This window comes from Danio rerio, chromosome 17 (genome assembly GCF_049306965.1).
Source record: "Danio rerio strain Tuebingen ecotype United States chromosome 17, GRCz12tu, whole genome shotgun sequence".
Lineage (NCBI taxonomy): Eukaryota > Metazoa > Chordata > Actinopteri > Cypriniformes > Danionidae > Danio > Danio rerio.
This window is the reverse complement of record NC_133192.1, coordinates 26,016,425-26,036,316: the sequence shown is the minus strand read 5'-3', so window position 1 is coordinate 26,036,316 and position 19,892 is coordinate 26,016,425. Positions and strand designations below refer to the sequence as shown.

The 19,892-nt window shown below is 36.5% G+C and overlaps 1 protein-coding gene across 4 annotated transcripts in view; it reads right to left on the bottom strand.

The window, feature by feature from the left end:
* The window catches only part of map4k3b (mitogen-activated protein kinase kinase kinase kinase 3b), a 34,908-nt gene extending 15,507 nt beyond the window's left edge, over positions 1–19,401 (bottom strand). For 2 of the 4 annotated variants that reach the window (XM_009293063.5, XM_009293065.5), the window contains exons 1-18: positions 19,171–19,401; positions 14,044–14,101; positions 13,736–13,826; positions 11,380–11,444; positions 11,219–11,274; positions 11,087–11,134; positions 10,536–10,578; positions 10,378–10,450; positions 10,156–10,287; positions 9,030–9,092; positions 8,017–8,098; positions 7,823–7,939; positions 7,124–7,202; positions 6,819–6,877; positions 6,694–6,734; positions 4,700–4,738; positions 4,456–4,509; positions 1,293–1,347 (exon numbers count right to left, since the gene is read on the bottom strand). In XM_009293063.5, coding sequence (XP_009291338.2) covers positions 1,293–1,347; positions 4,456–4,509; positions 4,700–4,738; positions 6,694–6,734; positions 6,819–6,877; positions 7,124–7,202; positions 7,823–7,939; positions 8,017–8,098; positions 9,030–9,092; positions 10,156–10,287; positions 10,378–10,450; positions 10,536–10,578; positions 11,087–11,134; positions 11,219–11,274; positions 11,380–11,444; positions 13,736–13,826; positions 14,044–14,101; positions 19,171–19,266 — 1,251 coding nt within the window. In that variant the 5' untranslated portion in view covers positions 19,267–19,401. The remainder of the gene's footprint in view (positions 1–1,292; positions 1,348–4,455; positions 4,510–4,699; positions 4,739–6,693; positions 6,735–6,818; positions 6,878–7,123; positions 7,203–7,822; positions 7,940–8,016; positions 8,099–9,029; positions 9,093–10,155; positions 10,288–10,377; positions 10,451–10,535; positions 10,579–11,086; positions 11,135–11,218; positions 11,275–11,379; positions 11,445–13,735; positions 13,827–14,043; positions 14,102–19,170) is intronic. The other 2 variants (XM_009293064.5, XM_073928543.1) reach the window with 1 other exon arrangement.
* Between the last annotated feature and the right edge of the window lie 491 nt (positions 19,402–19,892).

Below are 19,892 nucleotides of genomic sequence, written 5' to 3'. Positions count from 1 at the left end.
TTGATGACAGACATTGTCTCAGGCTAAAGCAATATTTGAAGTTGGCTGCTCCAGTTATTTAGGGCCAATCCTAATTCTACCCCTTAGCCCTACCCCTCATTTTGCATGTTCATGTGAAGAAGTAGGGGTGTCCCAATTCTCTTTATATTTAAGGCGTAGGGCTAAGGGGAAAGGGTTTAAACTGAGATTTTTCAGGACCACACTCGAAACCAAAGGGTAAGAAAATATCCAAAAAATACACCAGCCACAACGACAGTATAGCTGCACCCGAAAGTAAGGAGATCCACAAATTAGTATTTTTTGTCAATATTATGATTTTCTACAACAAACAAGCACATGTTTTAATATATTCATAACCACATTTTTGTTTTACTTTAAAAAAAAAATGCTAAAATAAAAAACGCAAAACATTGCGATCTATAATCCATAGTCATAACTCCTGTACAGCAGTCTCACAACATTCTGACACTTGATGACACTCGAATGCCCTGTCAGAAAAGTCTAGTGCAGGGGTGTCAATCTCAATTCCTGGAGGGCCGAAGCCCTGCACAGTTTAGTTCCAACCCTGCTCCAACACACTTACCTGTAGGTTTCAAACAAGCCTGAAGGACTCAATTAGTTTGATCAGGTGTGTTTAATTAGGGTTGGAACTAAACTGTGCAGAGCTGCGGCCCTTTTGGAACTGAGTTTGACACCTGTGGTCTAGTGGCTGGGAATGTGTCTGCTATAATGTTAATGTTGTTTTTTGTGTGTTTACATAGATGAATAAGGCCACTGTGTAAATGCACAGTACAGTTACGAACTTATTGCCACATTAGATCACTATGATAACATAATATATGGTCTGTAGTGATTTCTTGAAGAAAAATACCAAAAAAAACACATGAATAACTACAGCAGTGGCGATCGTCTGATCTCATATAAAGCAAGAGATCGCGATGACATATGATGACGTGTATAGGTGCTGTAGGTCTGTTCCATTTCTTAGGGATAAATTTTGAAGCCCTTCCCCTTCACACTTTTAGGGCCATGGGGAAGGGGAAGGGGTAGGGGTACAAAAATAGAATTGGGATTGGACCTTAATCACACAATCAGTTAAGTTGAATGAGTTTTGTTGGACATCTACAAACTTACTTTAAAAATGGCATTGTTAAAAAGTTTGTTCAAATGTATCAATCTAATTATAAAATTATCCACTTCAATTGAGTGCAAACATTTTTAAGATATCTGTGTGCATTTTGTTGCATGTCCATCCATGCGCTTCACTGAAAAGATGTAGATGTTACTTTTACCTTGGGAGGCAAAGGAGGTGGTACTTTAGGCCTCATGGTTGACGTGGAGTTGCAGCTGTAGGCACAGATACACAACAGCATAATGAAAGGATTTATAGATGTACAATATATGGTAACATGAAAAAAGGATAAGAAAACCACTGGCATTTTGTCTCTGGACAGTGAAAACACATACAGGGATTCATTCGGACGAAGAAAGAGACCATATGCAGTGTCACAAACAGTAAAGATTCACATTCTGCAAGCAAGAATGGGCATGTGGACACAAGACAGACACAAACAGTGCTGATTACGCTCACAAACAAGTGTAATCTACCCAGACCAGGACAGAGGTTGGAAATAATGGAAACTTCTTTAGAGTTTCCTCTTCCAAGAAACTCTAAGTTGGAGAAACATAATTTGCAATTGTCCTCACTTTGGATTTCTTCAAAGCTTTAAACTGACTGCAAATAAAAGTGTTTCTGAATATCTTGTGAAAACAAATGCTTGATCGAAATTCATGACTGAAATACAAACCTCAATCACAACTTTGTATTCATTGCCAAGGTGTTGCCATGTAGTTACTAAGGTTTCCTAAATGACTACCAAGGTGTCCTATGTGGCCAGAGTGTTGTGGTTTCCTGGCCTGTCCTGTGTGGCTATGTGGTTTCCTGTTTCTATAGGCTGATTTCCGTGCCAAAACAAAAATAGCCACTATGACCCTGTTTATAAATGGCATTAACATACACTTGGCCAATCTAATTACAAGTAAATGAAGGACTTTTTCTTTCACTTTAATCAAGTGGTTCCCGTTTCCGGTCCACATTCTGTATGTCTCTCTTAATTGACACCAGTTCATGGATTTCTTTGTTAACGAGCAGATGATCTGAATCAGATCTGTTAAGTAAGGAAGACCGGCTGTGTCTGAAATCGCTTACCTACATGCTAAAATCAGTATAGAGCCGAGTAGTATGTCCGAATTCATATGGTGTGTCCCAAATCACATACTTATGCACTATTCTATGCCATTTTGTAGTATAAATAGTGTAAATAGTGCGTTCACACTGAAATCTCTAAGCATAATAAGTGCACTTTAATTACCTGGATGATGCACTTATTCAACCGGTAATATGAAGTGTGAACTGTTGGATTGCTATCCTATGATGGCCTGCGAGAGAATTCATAAATGTGAGTGAAGCGAAGCAACTCACATTGGGTCATGTGATCATGACAAAATGGTGGATGTAGTACATCCGAGTTCCATTTATACTACTTACATTCATACTGTATAGAACAGGGTTTTTCAAAGTCTAAGTGGGCCTCCCTTTTGACACAACTTATCCATTGGCGCCCCCCTCCTCCCAAACACGCACGCACACACACGCACACACACACACACACACACACACACGCACACACACACACACACACACACACACATATATATATATATATATATATATATACAGTATATATAAAGACACAGACAGATGTCAGACTGTTAACTCACTTTTATCATCATTTGCATGAAAGTGCAATTATTTACAGAGTAATAAGTATTTTAATATAACGTTTTTAAAACTAGGATGATGGTTCAATATGAATAGAACAGTTCCAAGAACTGTCCATCCCAGTCAAAACAGTGGAAGTTTAGTGGGTCTCATGCTGTCATTAGCCAAAATATTTTGACAAACCACACATAAAGGTCGTGGTACATCAGCTGGTCCTGTCCACGTAAATTCTAAACTCAAATACTGATCATCATATCGTCGTCTTTTGGGTTTAAGCCCAAGGCTTAAACCCAAGGCTTTTGTGGCAAGGGGGCGTGGCCGAGCGCCGTGGGAACGGAGTGAGGCCACCGCGTAAGTGCATACACCTGCGGTGCGCACCTGCCTCAGATCCCACGGAAGGAGCTCTGGATCATAAAAGGAGGAACAAGGGCAGAGGAAGCCGAGGGAGGACCGGACCCGGACATATTTTATTTTCAGTTTGACGGCAGTCTCCGTGAGGATCTGCCGTCCGTTTGTTTTGGTTTAGACGGAGCTGCCGTCACTGTCATAATAAATCACTTTAAAACTGCTTCGGTTCTCCGCCTCCTTCCCGGCGGCCAAAGGGCCGTGAACTTCATTACAGCTTTGAATCGGGGTGGGTCTCAGAAACCGACCCATTGTATTAGCAGGCATATACCTGTATTGGCGGGCTTGCCAAACAGAAGCGAATTCACAGCTATGGCCTTCTGGTTAAAAAAGGTTTTCTTATAGGCCTATTTGACGTATTATTATTTTATTTTTTTGCTTTGTTTAATTAAAACGTTTAAATATAATAAAAAATACATATTATAATTAAACTTAATAATTATATTTTTATTATATTATATTTTTTCCTGCGCCTCCCCTGACATGCTCTGGCGCCCCCCAGGGGAGGCGCGTCTCACACTTTGAAAACCCCTGGTATAGAACATACTTTTCTTACGGCCGAGTAGTATGTTTCAACTCAAATGCAGTACCTACTGAGTAGTAGGTGATTTCAGACACAGCCATACAAAATGTGCAGGACTAAGGTTCCCGAGGAATGGATTTGGATTTGGGAAGCACTGCTTTAATTCAGAATTTCTATTTACTTTTGGCTACTTTCCTGTTTTCTTTAAGTGGATAGTTTGGGTGTATGGGTCTCTTCTGAGACGAGACCAAAGAGACTTAATCAGCAGGAAATGAAAGAAACATCTTAGTTTCTGATCTGATTAGCTGAAAAACAAAGCTGAATGCTGTGGGTTTGTGTTAAAATTAGAACTGACAGAAGATCTTTTTCTTAAGCAGGCAAAAATATAAGACTGCAATTTTGTCCATCAGCAATTGCCTTGTTTTTTCTTATAATTGCTGTGACCTCACATAAGTAACAGGTTTCTATTGGCCACTCTACCCAACATCAGAGAAGTTCAGAAGAACATTATTATGGTGAGGTAAAGTTAAGAATTAAAAAAGTGAATAAAAAAAACAAAAAAAATGTGCGTTTCAATAATGATCATGCATTTACGCACCAGCAAGCAACGAAAAACCAGACACATTACAAAACAAACCCACAATCCAATCGCACATCTGATTGACACTAACAGACGGGGAGTGACAGATGAACACAAGTGTTTTCGAATGGTACACATCTCACAATACATCTTCCTCTCACTTACTGCAAATCATCACCTTCATCCTCCTCCTCATCCTCTAAATGTGTCACATGACCCCTGAGAGAGATGAAGAGGGTGAGGCTGAGAGGGTATAGCAGCCAGAGAACAATGCAGAGAACACACACACACACACACACTCAGCAGTAAGAGCTGCTCTGTGCCAAGCAGAGGAGGAGTGTGCAGAGGTGATTAGTGTGCATAGCCGTTTGGCTGACCAATCAAAAGAAAGCGTGGGAGGGGGGTGTACCTTTGATTGAGCTCCTCAGCGACAGATTTTAATAGACTCCTGAAAAACAATGAATAAAACTTCATAAATATACACAACACACAAAAACATCTGTGTAAACTCGTGATGAATTACAACACCAAATTGACCATTTATCAACTGGTCATCCAACAGCAAAGTTACTTGATTAGCAAGGTCAACTAGTAGACTTGCTCATTTAATTTTAGTACTCTTTGGCACTTTAAACTAGGAATGAGTCAAGACAGATTATCAGTTGACCAACATTCACCTGATTAGTGATGTCCGCTAGCCTTAATTTTCTTTAATTGTTAATGTTCAGATTTGTTAATCTAGAGATGAATCAAGATGGATGACACATTTGATTGATTTTTAGATGTTATGTTGATTTATTTGTCGTGCCTTTCTTCCCCTATTTAATTTTTTTTCAGTTCAGATTAACACAGATGAGTCAACTAGTCATCCACTGCCCTACTAGATAACTAGGAATGTGGCGGTATAAGATTCTGACGGTATGATAACCTTGGATAAAAATATCACGATTTCGCTGTATCATGGTACTGTAATTACTGCTCTAAAATATATTCTTTTTAAATTTAGAAAAAGAATTACTTTTTTAATATTTAAAAAAAAAACTTTTTCCCCATTGAACACAATATATTTTATTTTAAGAAACATTTCAATATTTTGGAAGAGTAGCTTTTGATGCAGAGGGTTCTTAACAGCTGGAGATACTGTTGCCCTAAAAAACTAAATAAAATAGTTGTAAAGAAAAAAAAGGTTAAAAAAAAAAAACTTACATATACTGTAGCAATGATTTAACAGAAAGTTATGGCAGTTTTAAAACCCTGACTTTTTCAAACCATGGTAAACCTTGAAAACTGTTATCGTCCCATGGCTATAAGTAACTAGTTTTAGACATTTCTTAGTATATTTATTTTTTAGGCGTATTATTTTTATACTATTTTATAAGCATGATAAAACCTTGTTAAACAGTTAACTAGTTTAAAGTTAATAGCTTATTTTTCATAAACATTAAAATAATAACTAGAGATTAAACGAAACAGTCAGTTAGTTAATTATATTATCACTGATGTTGCCAGTGATCTTGCCGGCAGCTAGCTCTCTGCAACTCTCACATGGTCACCCACTGAAGCCAAGCAGGGCTGTGCACAGTCATTATCTGCCGGAGGTGGTGTTAGTGAGACCAGCAGGGGGCACTCAACCTGCGGTCTATGAGGGTCCTAACGCCCCAGTATATTAAAAGAGGACACTAAAGTGCTCAGTGAGCTTTCGGATGAGATGTTAAACCGAGGTCCTGACTCTTTGTGGTCATAAAAAAAATCCCAGGATGTTTTTCAAAAAAGAGTAGGGGTTAAACCCTGGCATACTGGCCAAATTTGGCCACTGGCCTCTTAACCATCCCCATATAACAACTGGCTTTATCACAATTGGCTTTAGCACGTTTTATATTTGTACGGAACAGCGAAAACGCAGTTCTTATTTATTTTATGTTTTAATGCCATATCAAAAGCATTGGAGGTATTTATGGCAACACTTGTACTAAACATTTAATATATAATTTACAAACATATCCATTTCTTAATTAATAATTGTACAAAAAATATACAAATAACGGCAAATAGCTGATGAAACGTCATAAGTTATTTCAGTTTGATCATTGATAAATATTCTAAATATTTAGTTTTTTTTAAACATTTGCCTTCAAATATTTCCTGAATAAAAACTAAATATAAACTAAAACAAAAATATTATTTAAAAATTCACATTCTATTAAACCGTTTTATTGTCAAAATAGTCTTACACAAGTCATAAATAGGTTTTTCTCACTCTTTTAAGAAAATATGCGTGTAAGTATGGTAGCCAATTCTACATCTCGTATGTACGTCTATTTCTTTCATTTACACATGGATTCACTTCATATAATTAGCTATTGTTGACTATTACACAAATTGTCTTAACTTTAACATACTCACTTGTTATTTCCCAGAATGCTTTGGGGCTCTAATGGCAGATCCTACAAAAAAAACAAAAAACATTGAGACACGCAGTCCAAACAAACACAATAAATACAACAAATAGAGGGCAAAGTCTGACAAACCATCTCATGATGTGGTTCGGTCTCTTTCCTCAAAGGAGGGTCAAACTTCACCTTGTCAACTAGAAAAGCGACACACGCACACGCACACGCACACACACACGCACACACACGCACACACGCACGCACACACACACACACACACACACACACACACACACACACACACACACACACACACACACACACACACACACACACACACACACACACACACATCAGATTTCTCTCAGTGCTTTTAAGCAGGATAAGAATTATTGTGCTTACTCTGGTTCAGTGAGTCAAGGGTTAGTTAACACATGACTTACAGTTAATCTCAGACAAAGTCTTTCCATCTCGTGAACTCCTGCTAGTTGAGCGGATTCGATGTGGAACGGACACAGGAGACTGCAAACCAAAAGACCAAAAGCTTAATTACTTTTCTGAATGTCTGTTATATAACTCGGTCACACTTTACAATAAGGTTCCATCGTTAATGTATTTACTAATGTGAATTAATAATGAACAATACTTTTACAGCATTTATTGATCATAGTTCAAGATTTACCAATGCGTTGTTTAATACAAATTCATGCTTGTTAACATTAGTTAATGCACTATTTAACTTAAACAAAAAACAGCTTCATTTTATTAACCAACGTTAACAAAGATGAATATATAGAGCAAAAAATGTATTGTTTATGTCAGTAAATACAAGAACTAATACAATGTTATTATAAAGTGTTACCTAAAATTCCAACCTTTCCTCAGGACAACACTGCAAACCACTGGCATTAAATCAATAAACTCGCATGCATTCACATACACACACTCTTTTCAAATATGCGCACTGCAGCATGGATAACCAGACACACTTGTACCTGGCAGCTGGCAGAGCCAACTGTCTGCCCACATTTAGGTTCTACATCTAAAGAAACAACCAATTAAAAATAAATGCTTCAGTTTAATCCCTGTCATGATTTCCCGCTGGTATAAAATGAAGGAGAGCATCAGACATATGACATCACCTCTGGGTCGATGTCATCCTCCTCTGCATCACTGTGTGTGCTGTGGTCAGGGTTATTAGCTTTGTCCAGTAGCTCAATGGCGAGAGTCCGGCTAAGAGGCTGGGTAACGAACGGATGCTGAAAAAAGGGAAGTGACGCAATGAAACATCATAATGCCAGTCATGAATCACATCTAAATGAGGAGCAAATCTTACCTGCAGTAATCTGTCAGCCGTGGGCCTCTTCTTGGGATTTTTGGTCAAAGCCATTTTCACAAAGTGATGGAAATTATTTGTCCTATGAGAACCAAAACAAACCAGATGAGTGTGAGTCCTTGTAAAGTGTGTAAAACATAGCTGATGGTCATTCTAATTAAAAGTATGACAACATTATGCAAAAACATGAAAAAAATTATTGTTTAATTTAAAATTGTAAATGTATTTCTCGATATTTTTTGTTTTACATAAATTAGGGCTTGTAGATTTGGCCTTAAATTCAAAAGCTCGATTAGTTTATAATATTTTAACTCGATTACGAATAACTAACAATTATCTTATTTATTAATTTTGTGTTTTGGCCCTTATAGTTCACTGACACGTTTTGTACAGTAAATGTGCTTACATACAAGTTTTACTTGATTTTAAAATAATTGAAGTAAACACACACTATCTACTGTCTATGATTATTTATTGAACATCAATGATGAACAACTGAAATTAAAGCACACATTGCCTAAAACGCTGCTCTCCGCGCCACCCACCCTCATCATCACTACTAAAATCAACCAATCACAAAGCTTGTGCTAAGTGTCATTGCGATGTGTAGTTATATTTTTTTGAGAGCTGTGTGAGCATGCGAAGGCTGCACTGGACAGTACCAGTGCAATTGGCAGAAGTGTGATATCAGAATAATATAAGTATAAATCAGAATATAATATGAATAAATTAGCCTTAACAAAGCGAGGTCACGTGACTCCACACACGGAAGCAAAAGTAATTGAAAAAATTGACCTGGAAAAATTAGATCGATTATAGGTTCTGAATGTCGATTTCGATTACTTTTTGATTAATTGCCCAGCCCTAACATAAATGTATTCTTGAGTACAAGTGATTTCTCACAAAAACATTTAGGAAATTTTACTGATGTCACCCTTTTAAACAGGAGTGTTTCTTTCTTTCATTGCTTCAATGTGAACTGTACACTTAAATTACACATAGAAAATACTTACCATTTAACTTTGTCTTTTAGCTTAGGTGGTTGGAAACTGCTCTTGGTCATTAGGAAGAGTGCTCTGAAAAAGACAAATGGGAAAAAGAAGTAGAAAATTTAAGTGTTGTCATACTACCGCTTCACGATAATGAAGAAAAAAATGCATTATTTTTAAAATGTAAAAAAACAACAACAATTCATTGTTTTAAAATGAATGAGGTAAGAAAGTGCTTCATATTTTCTTGTAAGTCAAATATTGAATAATTAAAATGCAACTTCACAGTCTTTAAATGAAATACAGTTAATCGTTGTTAAAGCAACAAATGCTATCCTTTCTTGCACCTGAATGTTTTTAAACTCACCTGATATGTTTACACAGCAACAGACCATTGAAACACATGCAAATGATGAACTTTCACACCACAAAGGGTAAACTGTGCAATTAATCCACAAATTACATGCATTCTGAACTGTGGTGCCTGGTCAACTGGAAACCCTGCATTGCGCACATTGCGATGACATTATTTTGCAGGGCTGCACTATGTCATAAAATCATCATTTTCCTGATAACATTATACGCAATTCACATATCACAGACATGTGGGATCAACTATATTTATTTTAGCATTGGCTGTTTATTTAAATTTGACCAATCAGGTGAGGCCTTACTATCTTTATCTCCACCTCCCCAATAGTTGCTGTTCTGCTATTGGCTGGAGCGGCCCAAAGCTGAAAAAAAAATACTAATGGGGCAATTGAGAGGGAAATGACAACAGCCAATCAGAGTCAGAATATCTGCTGAGCTTTTCACTCACTGTTTCAGAGACTAATGTTTGCACCTTGACAGTTTTTAGATCTGAAAGATATATTTGACTTATTTTTAAATGATTAAATAAATAAATGATTTAAAATATAGTCATAAAAATAAATAGGGAAAGGTTATATTGTAAGAAATATCATTATTAAAATACTCAACAACATTGAATATCACATATTTTTCCAGTATCGTGCGGACTTAAGCTTTTGTGCAGCCCTGTCACATTAAACATGGCCTATAATATCTTTAAACTATGAAATTAGTCAAATAATTTAGCACAACATTTAGCAGAGAGACTTTAAATCAGTCCAAGTCACTGGAAACACACCTCATAGGGTGCAAGTCGAACATTGGTGGCTCCAACTCCGCCAGCTCAATAGCTGTGATGCCCACAGCCCAAATATCACACAGCTGATTATAGCCACCTTTCCGCTCTACTGCTGCCACTTCAGGTGCCATCCTGCAGAGAAACACACACAGTGTAGAGAAATAAATTTTTGCAATTTAACAACTAGAAGAAAACTATTAGAATGAGAAAGGACTGACATACCAATATGGAGTTCCAATGAAGGACTTTCTTTTTGCTAAAGTGGCTGAAATCTGAGCCGAAACGCCAAAATCAGCTGGACAGAGACAGACGAAAGATGTTAGAAAGTTAAGGTTAGTGCTTCTGAATAACTGTAATCTCCAATAAAAGTGTTTTGTTACCTAGCTTAACATAGCCGTTGTCTGTTAACAGTATATTTGCGCCCTGCAAAACAAGAGTAGAACCAATATGAGCAGCTGTAAATGAGCAAACTCTTTAAATCTACATTTCTGATGAGACATAATATTTGATTCAGACTGACATCTGAGCTGGATAAAGAAAACTTAAAGGTCTTGCTAGTAAAGCTTTGAAAGATGAGAATTGTATTCAAGGTTACAGTGACAAACAGAAGTCGTAAAATAAGTAAGTTTAAGTCCCTTTGATGCACAAACAAACCATGTATTTTTGTTGTCAATACAATGATCGCTCAGTGTATTCATGCACAGACACTTAAGAACAATCACATTTATTCCACAGGCATTCAGGATGTTTTGGTCTTGTGCAAATATTTGTGATTACGAGATTAAATCTAATGAAATTGTCCGGTTAAAATATCTATTCATTGATATTTCTATTTTAAGAACAACATCCTCTTCTCCATTCTCATGAGTGCTAATTATGTCAAGATTGTCAGGAATGGTCTCTTTAATGTAAGATTCAACACTGTTTGTACCTTTATATCCCTGTGGATTTTGCCTTTGTTGTGAAGGTAGTAAACACCCTGAAATAAACACAGAAGCCCACATTACTATTTTTATAAGTTGAACTGTCACTTTCACACATCAGTAAACATTTGTGTTTATACCTGCAGGGTCTCCCGGCATACATAAGCAATCTGGGATTCTGACAGCGGCCCGGTAACTGTTGGATACAGATATGTAGATATATTTGTGTATATGAGAAATTCTGTACAACAGCTCAAGATGATAAATGCATTATAACATCTTGTTTTAGCTTCATATTTACCATGATAAATATCCTGGAGTGAACCTCCACCACAGTATTCCATGCTGATCCATAATTTATCTCTCCTGAAACGGATATTAAATGTGAAATCTTGTCAGACCAGTTTCAGACACAACAGCTTAAAACCGATGCTTGTTTAAGTTATTTGTGATGTGTATTAAAATAGAATATATGCTAATATATATTTTTAAGTGTCTTTTTTTAAGACTCTTTGGTCAAATTGATTGATTTGATCAAAAAATACAAAAAAGCAAAAACATTCTTCATTGTCAGATGATTAGAATAGAGAGAGAGAATATTATTATTATTATTATTATTATTACTTATTTAAAAATGTTGACTGTTAAATCTACAGTTTATTCTGATTTATTACTTTATTTTATTATTATTGTTTAAAATATATATTTTATTTATTTATTTATTTGTATTTTTATTTAATTATTATTATTATTATTATTATTATACTATAAATTATAGTACTATACTACTATTCACTATGTATACTACTATTTACTATGTAAGTGTTTAGTGTTTACTATGCTGTTGTTGTTGTTGTTTTAAATAAATATGTATGTTCTTTTTAATGTAAACTTTATAAATGCTTTGCCTATACATTTGTAACATTTGTCATGCCAATAAAGCAATTACTGAATTAAATTGAATTGAACTGAATTGAAAGAGAAATAGAGAGCAAGAAATTATTAGATCCACATATTTCTCCATTTTCCAGATAATTACACCACATTTTACATAATACAGAAACATTAAGGCATATTTTGGGAGAGAACTCCAGTCTGAGATCAACAATAGCAAAGTATTTATTAGCCTATCATGAACACAGACACTGGACAAAACTAGTCAGAAACATTATTACAAACCATCTGAATGAATGTACAGTTGTGTATTGTAATTGATTATATTTTAATAATATATTTTTCTTTTTCATTATCTTTTTAATACTCATATTAGTCTCGAGTGTTTTTTTTGTGTGTGTATGTGTATTATATAATAATTTTACATTTTTATTCACTGTTTATAAAATATATAATATTTACCAAATATATACCAAACCATATTACAATAAATTTGCCAAGGGGAATTTCCAAAAAAAACGTTGCTTCAAATCATATTAACTAAAGCAGTATCATTTTGAACATTTTACTGAACTTATTACAAAAATAAAAACATAAACAATCCCGTTTATAACACAATAGAGTTTGTTACTGAATACACTAGTCGAGCTGCTCCTGCCTTCACCTTGATTTGCTCGCAGATGACTTGTGCATTGTCCTCTATCTGTCAAGTGACAGTATTTACATTTTATAAGTCTGATTCATGTACAACATTTAATTGAATAATTTAATTTCAGTTAGCTTTTTTTGTAGCTTAAAGATAAAACAAAGAATCAAAAGGTTAAGTTAAATTTGAAATGACAATCCCTTTCGAAGGCATTCGCCCCAACCACCTCCCCATCATTCTCCCTCTCTTTTAAGCTGGGATGGCGGGCCAAATCAAAAGTTACCATGGGCCAACTTTGGTCCGCAGCGCCAACTTTGGGCATCTCAGGTTTATATAATCTGCAATGCTTTGTCAAAATTTGACAAGTCATACCAATAACGTGCTTTTGAATTAAATAGAACAAAATTTAGAGAGAGAGAGGATGAAAAATTCATAGTTAAAAAGAATTCCTTTAAAGACTCTCCAGATAAAAATCTTTATTTTATAAAATTATTGATTAATTCATTCATTTTCTTTTTGGCTTAGTCCCTTTATATAATTAGGGATCACCACAGTGGAATGAACCACCACGTTAAAATTTGAAATTTGCAAATGTTCGCAGTTAGGTTGCTATTGCACAGGGTAAATGCAGGAATCCATAAGTAAATTTCAATACTTTTTAAAGACTTTTTAAAGACCTCATCGTCAATTAATATTAAACCATTAACTTAATAAACAGTTGTAGTTAAATAAATCAATGGAGCACAACCATGCAACAGAACTCAGATAAGTTCAGAAGAAACAAAGCTTGAAATAATAAATTAAGTTGTTTTCAGCGACAGACGAAGGTGAAAACTTCAAGACGAAGATAACTGGAGTGAAAAACTTTGGTTATTTATAATGCTTCCGTATTCATCTAATAGAGCAGATTACAGAGCTAATGAGGTGGCAGTTGTGTTGGTCATAAGCACGGGATCCTCTCAAAATTAGTTTATAAATAAACCACACTTATTTTCCCCAAATTGAAACTTTTAAACAGTAGTATAGTGCTGATAAGACGCCTCTGCTTTGCATTAAAAAAACTTTCTATATTAATTGAAGCCTGGTGTGGTGTTTTACTGCATGTGTGTACACGTACCTGAGGTAACTGCCAAAATACGCAACAATGTTTGAGTGTTTACAGTCTTTCATCATAATAATCTCCTGCTGCACCACGTCAAAGTCCTCCCCTGCAAAAGTCAATACACAAACTAATTAAGCAAAAACAAAAATGAAATAATCAAAAGTAAGTGAGTGATCACACACAGCCCGTATTTGTAGAGTACAGCACAGTGACATATGCGTGAACACACCATAGCTGTAATATTTAACCACTGAAGTATAGATGGACAGTGATAGAGCACAATCTACAGGTGGTTAAACAGCAGTGTGTGTGCAGCAGCTCACCTGGCTCCAGTTTGATGACTTTGATAGCAGCCAGTTCTCCAGTGCTGACATTACGAGCCTGGAAAAAGGAAAGCATTACAAGATGTGAGTCCATTAGGTGTAAGATAACACATTCTGGTCCTGCAATTGCTTTACTCATTATTGCATCAGATATATGATAGATGTTTTGTGTGTTGCATGAGTACGTATTCAACTTAACTTAATAGAGAGGTGCGTAATTTCTGCATTACTAGTGGTATTACAAAACAATTATCTACCAATGTTTGGTCATACAGATGGTCCCTCTGCAAATGAACACCACTGATTGGCTGTTGTTGACTGCATGAACAAAAAGTAATACTATTTTTTTGTTTTTTAAAGAAAGTAACACAAAAATAGCATATATTAGGGCTGCATGATATTGGAAAAAAACTTACATTGCGATATTTTGGTTTGCTGTGATATACATTGCAATATGAATACAAATTCAGCATATGGTTTGAATAGCTCTATTTGGAAAGATTTCATAAGTTTATAGATCGACTGGGGTGATCAAGTCTTTTTCTATCCAGTTCATCTGCATAAATTTGAATAAATCACAATCAAAAAATAAATAAATAAATAAATAAATAAATAAACAAACAGTGATTTATGGTTTTCTGGAGTTTAATAGTATTAAATTGAACAATCAAACGTAAAATAACATATTCATCATTGTATAAATAATGAAAAAATAATAATATATAATCATATCTTTATCTTTTAATCTTTAATAAATAATAAAATCCTTCAATGTGTCTATTGCAGATACACACATTGCAATATTGATGCTCAAAGGATATACCGTTCAGCCCTAGCATATATGCACTTGTTTTTGCTCAAATAAAGAACCGTATTTGACCAGTGTGGGATTTTAAGAGGCTTATGCTGGTTTAAAGACATACAGTAGTTCACACAAAAATGAACATTCTGTCATCATTTACTCATCTTTTACTTGTTTGAAACCTTCATGAGTTTCTTTCTTCTGTTGAACACAAAAGAAGATATTCTGAAAAAATGTTGGTTGCTGGAACCCATCCTACTATGGAAGTCAATAAGTCCCAGCCACCAGCATTCTTCAAAATAGCTTCTTTTGTGTTTAACAGATAAAAAGAAATTTCTAAACGTTTTAAAACTACATGATGAGCTCTATATTTAATGACAACAAAAGAGTTTGTAATTTGATGTGATTGGTTTCCCGGTAAATAAAAGGGTATTAGCCAGGGGTGTCCAAACTCGGTCCTGGAGGACCAGCATCCTGCAGATTTTAGCTCCAACTTGCTTCAACACACCTGCAAGGATGTTTCTAGAAGGCCTAAGAGCTTGATTAGCTATCCCAGGTGTGTCTGATTGGGGTTTGCAGGACACCGGCACTCCAGGACCGAGTCTGGACACCCCTGGTATAAGCCCATTCTTTTGATTATTGGTAAACCTTTTTTAGAATATTGGCTATTGGTTGAATGGTAATTTTACAAACTAATTTGTTTTTAAAAAAATAAGCTTTAAATTATACAGTTTTTTTTACACCAGTGTTTCTCAACCACATTCCTGGAGGAGCACCAACACTGCATGTTTTGTATGTCTCCTTTGTCTGTCATAATCATTATTACAGGTCTCTTAAGCTGCGGTCACACTCGAGTTTGAGCATGCAAAATTCTGTTGTACGGCGCTGCGAAAGGGGGCGGGATGATTAGACATTTAAAAAAGTGAGCGATTGGCCCATATTTTAAATATCTGTACAGAGAGGTCATGTTTTGACGCAGTCAAGTGATGCAATTTCACAGGTCAGAGTTCACCAAGCTTGAACTTTGCAACTGCGAAAACTGCGAAACTTGACACAAACTTAAGTTTCCTGTCTGACGCATTTGTGTGCGTATAAACGGAAGTCTATCGAGAGAAAAGTCCAGTGTGACCGCAGCTTAATGAGTGATCTGATGATCAAAATCAAGTGTGTTTGGTGAAAAAGTGCAAGCTGGTGGTCCTCCAGGAACGTGGTTGATAAATTCCGATTTACACCATTGTAAAAATGTTTTGGGGTCAATAATTTGTAAATATTAATATTTTCTTCAGAAAGAGTTCATTAAATTGATTAAAAGTTTGACTGAAAGATTCACAAGATTTTAAATGAGAATTTAAAATGATTTCTATAGCAAATAAATGTATTCCTACACAATATTAGGCCGTTTTTAACACCGACAACATTAAGAAATGTGCATCAACTAACAAATCAGCACATCAGAATAATTTGTAATGTAGTAATAATGCTGAAAGTTATGCTTTTTTTTCCAGCCAACAAATGATCTAAATCAGGGGTGCTTAAACTCGGTCCTGGAGGGCAGGTGTCCTGCAGATTTTAGCTCCAACTTGCCTCAACACACCTGAATGGATAATTTCAAAAAGCCTAGTACATGGGTCTCAAACTGGATTCATGGAGGACCGCAGCTCTCCACAGCTTTTACTCCAACTCTAATCAAACACAGCTGATCCAGCTATTCAGGGTGTTCAGGACTACGATTAGGTGTGAGTTGGAGGTGGTTGGCGATAAACTATGCAGAGCTGCAGCCATCCAGGAATTGATGCTACATTCCAATTAGCAAACTATCCATCCTAAATAGTATCTGAAAATAGAATTAGTATGTCCTAAATCATTTTATATTGAAAAGAGTATGCCAAAGGTTCCTGGGTGGTTTACTATTTCTGGTAAAAAATTTGAAGGGTAGAACCGTCCATACTCTAATGGCTGATATTGCCCACAATACATTGCGTGTTGGATGTGAGTTTGATTAGAACTACAAACATGGCAGACACACAAAACTAACCGTAGAGAGGCTTCGGGAAAGATGTTTGAATGACAGTTAATCAATATCTAGCCTGGAACTAGAAAATATATAAATCTCATTTTCTGTGTTGTACTTCATCTGCAACAATAATAGAGAACCTATATAAAGACGTGTTTGGACATTAACTTATAAATGCATAAGTGGAGATTTCTCTACATCAGGGGTTACCAAACTTGTTCCTGGAGGTCCGGTGTCCTGCAGATTTTAGCTCCAACCTTAATCACACACCTGAACAAATTAATCAAGGTCTTACTAGGTATGTTTGAAACATCCAGGCAGGTGTGTTGAGGCAAGTTGGAGCTAAACCCTGCAGAGACACCTGCCCTCCAGGACCGAGATTGGTGTCCCCTGCTCTAGATAAAAGACTCATGAATGGCACATTATCCTGCTGCTTCTCTATTAAGCTAGGAAATTAAATATGACAGAAATGTGGATGATTGACAGGGCTCAAAACTAAGCAACATAACGATCTGTTAACGAGCAAGTAGTATGAGTAACTTACATACTCTTCTGTTAAGCACTCAAAAGTGCTTATACTTTTCCTTCACAAAAAAAAAAAAACTTTTATTTTATAGTATATGTACGCGAATTGGGATGCAGCAACAGTTTTAGACCACTGGCTTAGTAAGAGCTTGATTAGCTAGCCCAGGTGTGTCTGATTGAGGTTGGAACTAAACTCTGCAGGACACCGGCCCTCCAGGACCACGTTTGGGCACCCTGCTCTAAATGATCATATACAAATGAACATTTTACCTAAAACACACATCTCTTACTGGCAAATTCAGAACTGATAATAACACTGAAGCTGTCAGTTTTTCCCAGGGCTCTGGATATCAATTTAAAAAATACTTTTCAGGATTTTCTAGAACACGCTCCCACAGTATTTGCATGTTCTCCCACAATTTAACACACAAACACAGTCACAAAGGCCTCGTCTATAAAACCGAACTGAGAGACATCTGTCTGCCAAACAGAAGTGAGGATGATGTCACCAGAGAGACACAAAAAGAAAGAGAGATTTTCCAACACTTTATCGCAGTTTCGCAGGGAACTCCATTCAGCATTCCAAGTCATACGAAACCGAGGCAGCTGGAAAATGTGTATTGATGTTCAGAGCGCTGTGATGGCTGTCAAAAGTAGGACAAGGAGAACATCAAATAACTTTCACATGCGCACACACTCACACAGGGCCTCTCTGATCACAGTGAGGCATTTCACTGTCCTGTTATAAATAAGCTCAGGGCTGTTTCTACTTTATTAAATGGTAATTCAGAAATCGAAGCAGGAGTAATGCATGCAAGCAAGCAATCTAATTTGCTATATTACAATAATCTGCCACACTTTATTAGTGCTACTATACAGGTACATGCTGCCCAGTGAATTTGTGGAAGGCTCATATGTTCACACCGCCGGGTAATGCTGGGGCCCAGTTTCAGGTCTGCTCTCTGTGGAGTTGGCAGAAAAACCTTTCGCTTGGTGGTTTAGGTTTTCTGCTCCTGAATTTTAAGCATGTCTGATAAACCCACTCAAGCAACAAGGCTCTGATTGAGTAAACGTGCGTGTATTACATGGCATACACCCAACACACACTTAAACCCACGCACACTGTAAAACCCCAGGAAGAGGGAACAATTACGAACAAACAGGATGGACATAGTTGTGGGCAAGCAGCACACTCACACAGACACACTCGCAGTTTAAAGTTCAGCCACTTCCTGTCACCAGAGGAAGTCAGAACACATTTAAGGTTTCTTATGAACATGACTGCACTTGCCCTCCCCCTTAGATCCCAAACACCTTGCAACAGCCCTCAGTAGTGACCATCTGCCACTGCAACTCTCTCTGCAGTAAATTGGTCTAACTCTTGTCTTTGTTTATGTCACGTACATCACATAAAAAGATGGAAGATGTGAATCTGACAGCTTAGCACTGGCTTTCTCTAATGAAATAGACTTGCTAGGCCGTGTGCATTATGCAAACAAAGATCTTCAGAGTCTTTCATGATATTACACCACATCCTAGCCGCAAAATTGCTAAAGAACACAAATACACTGCGGTCCGGTGTAAACACACATCTGTTGTCTCTCGTACACACTGGTTCATTGGTCAGTTAAGTGGCTGTGTCTTAATCCCTAGTGAGCTCCCTAAGAAGACAGCGTTTTCGGGCACCACAGGCGCATTCTCTCCTTTTGAAAAAAGCGCATATGGTGTACAAATATGCAGTCTAGGTAGGTAGCTTGCTAGGTTCTGATACCCAGTTGATCTCTACCTTGTATACATCCCCATAGGTTCCGCTCCCGATCCTCTGGATCAGCTCAAAGTCCTCCTGTGGGTTTCTGCGCGATAGATCCAAGCTTAAATTCATCGTGCGAGTCACCGTTTGCGCCCTCCGGTTTATTTACGTTTTCCCGATGTCAAAAACGGGAGGGGGGTGATGATCGCACAGACATACAGTAACGATGGGATATGACGGTCCAGTCCCACCGAACTACAACAACATGGCCTCCTCTGCGCATGCGCAGTACGACTGACTGACAACACGTACCGAGGATGGAGAGAAATGTGTACATAATGAAGCAGAAAGACACCGGGAAACTTCAGAAACGCTGATAATGGATCTATTTCACTTTAATACATATAAAATCACTTCATTTCAATAAAGAAAGACAACACGAACTAATCGTTTTAAACAAAACTTGTTTAAAACAAAACAGCTTCTAAATTATAATAAATATAGGCAGTTATTATTCAGGGGACACATAACTTAGGCAGAACATGGTTGTTAACTAATAATTAAGCTGACATAATTACCTTAAACTAATTACATATCAACTTTAATACTTATTTTTTTCAAAACGTCTGCAATTAAGTTAAATAATTAAGTATAATTTGAAGAACTGAAATGATTACTCATAAAACGGACATACAACTTCAACCTTAATCAAAAAAGTGACAAAAGGACATATCAAAATTATTTCAAATAAAACAAAA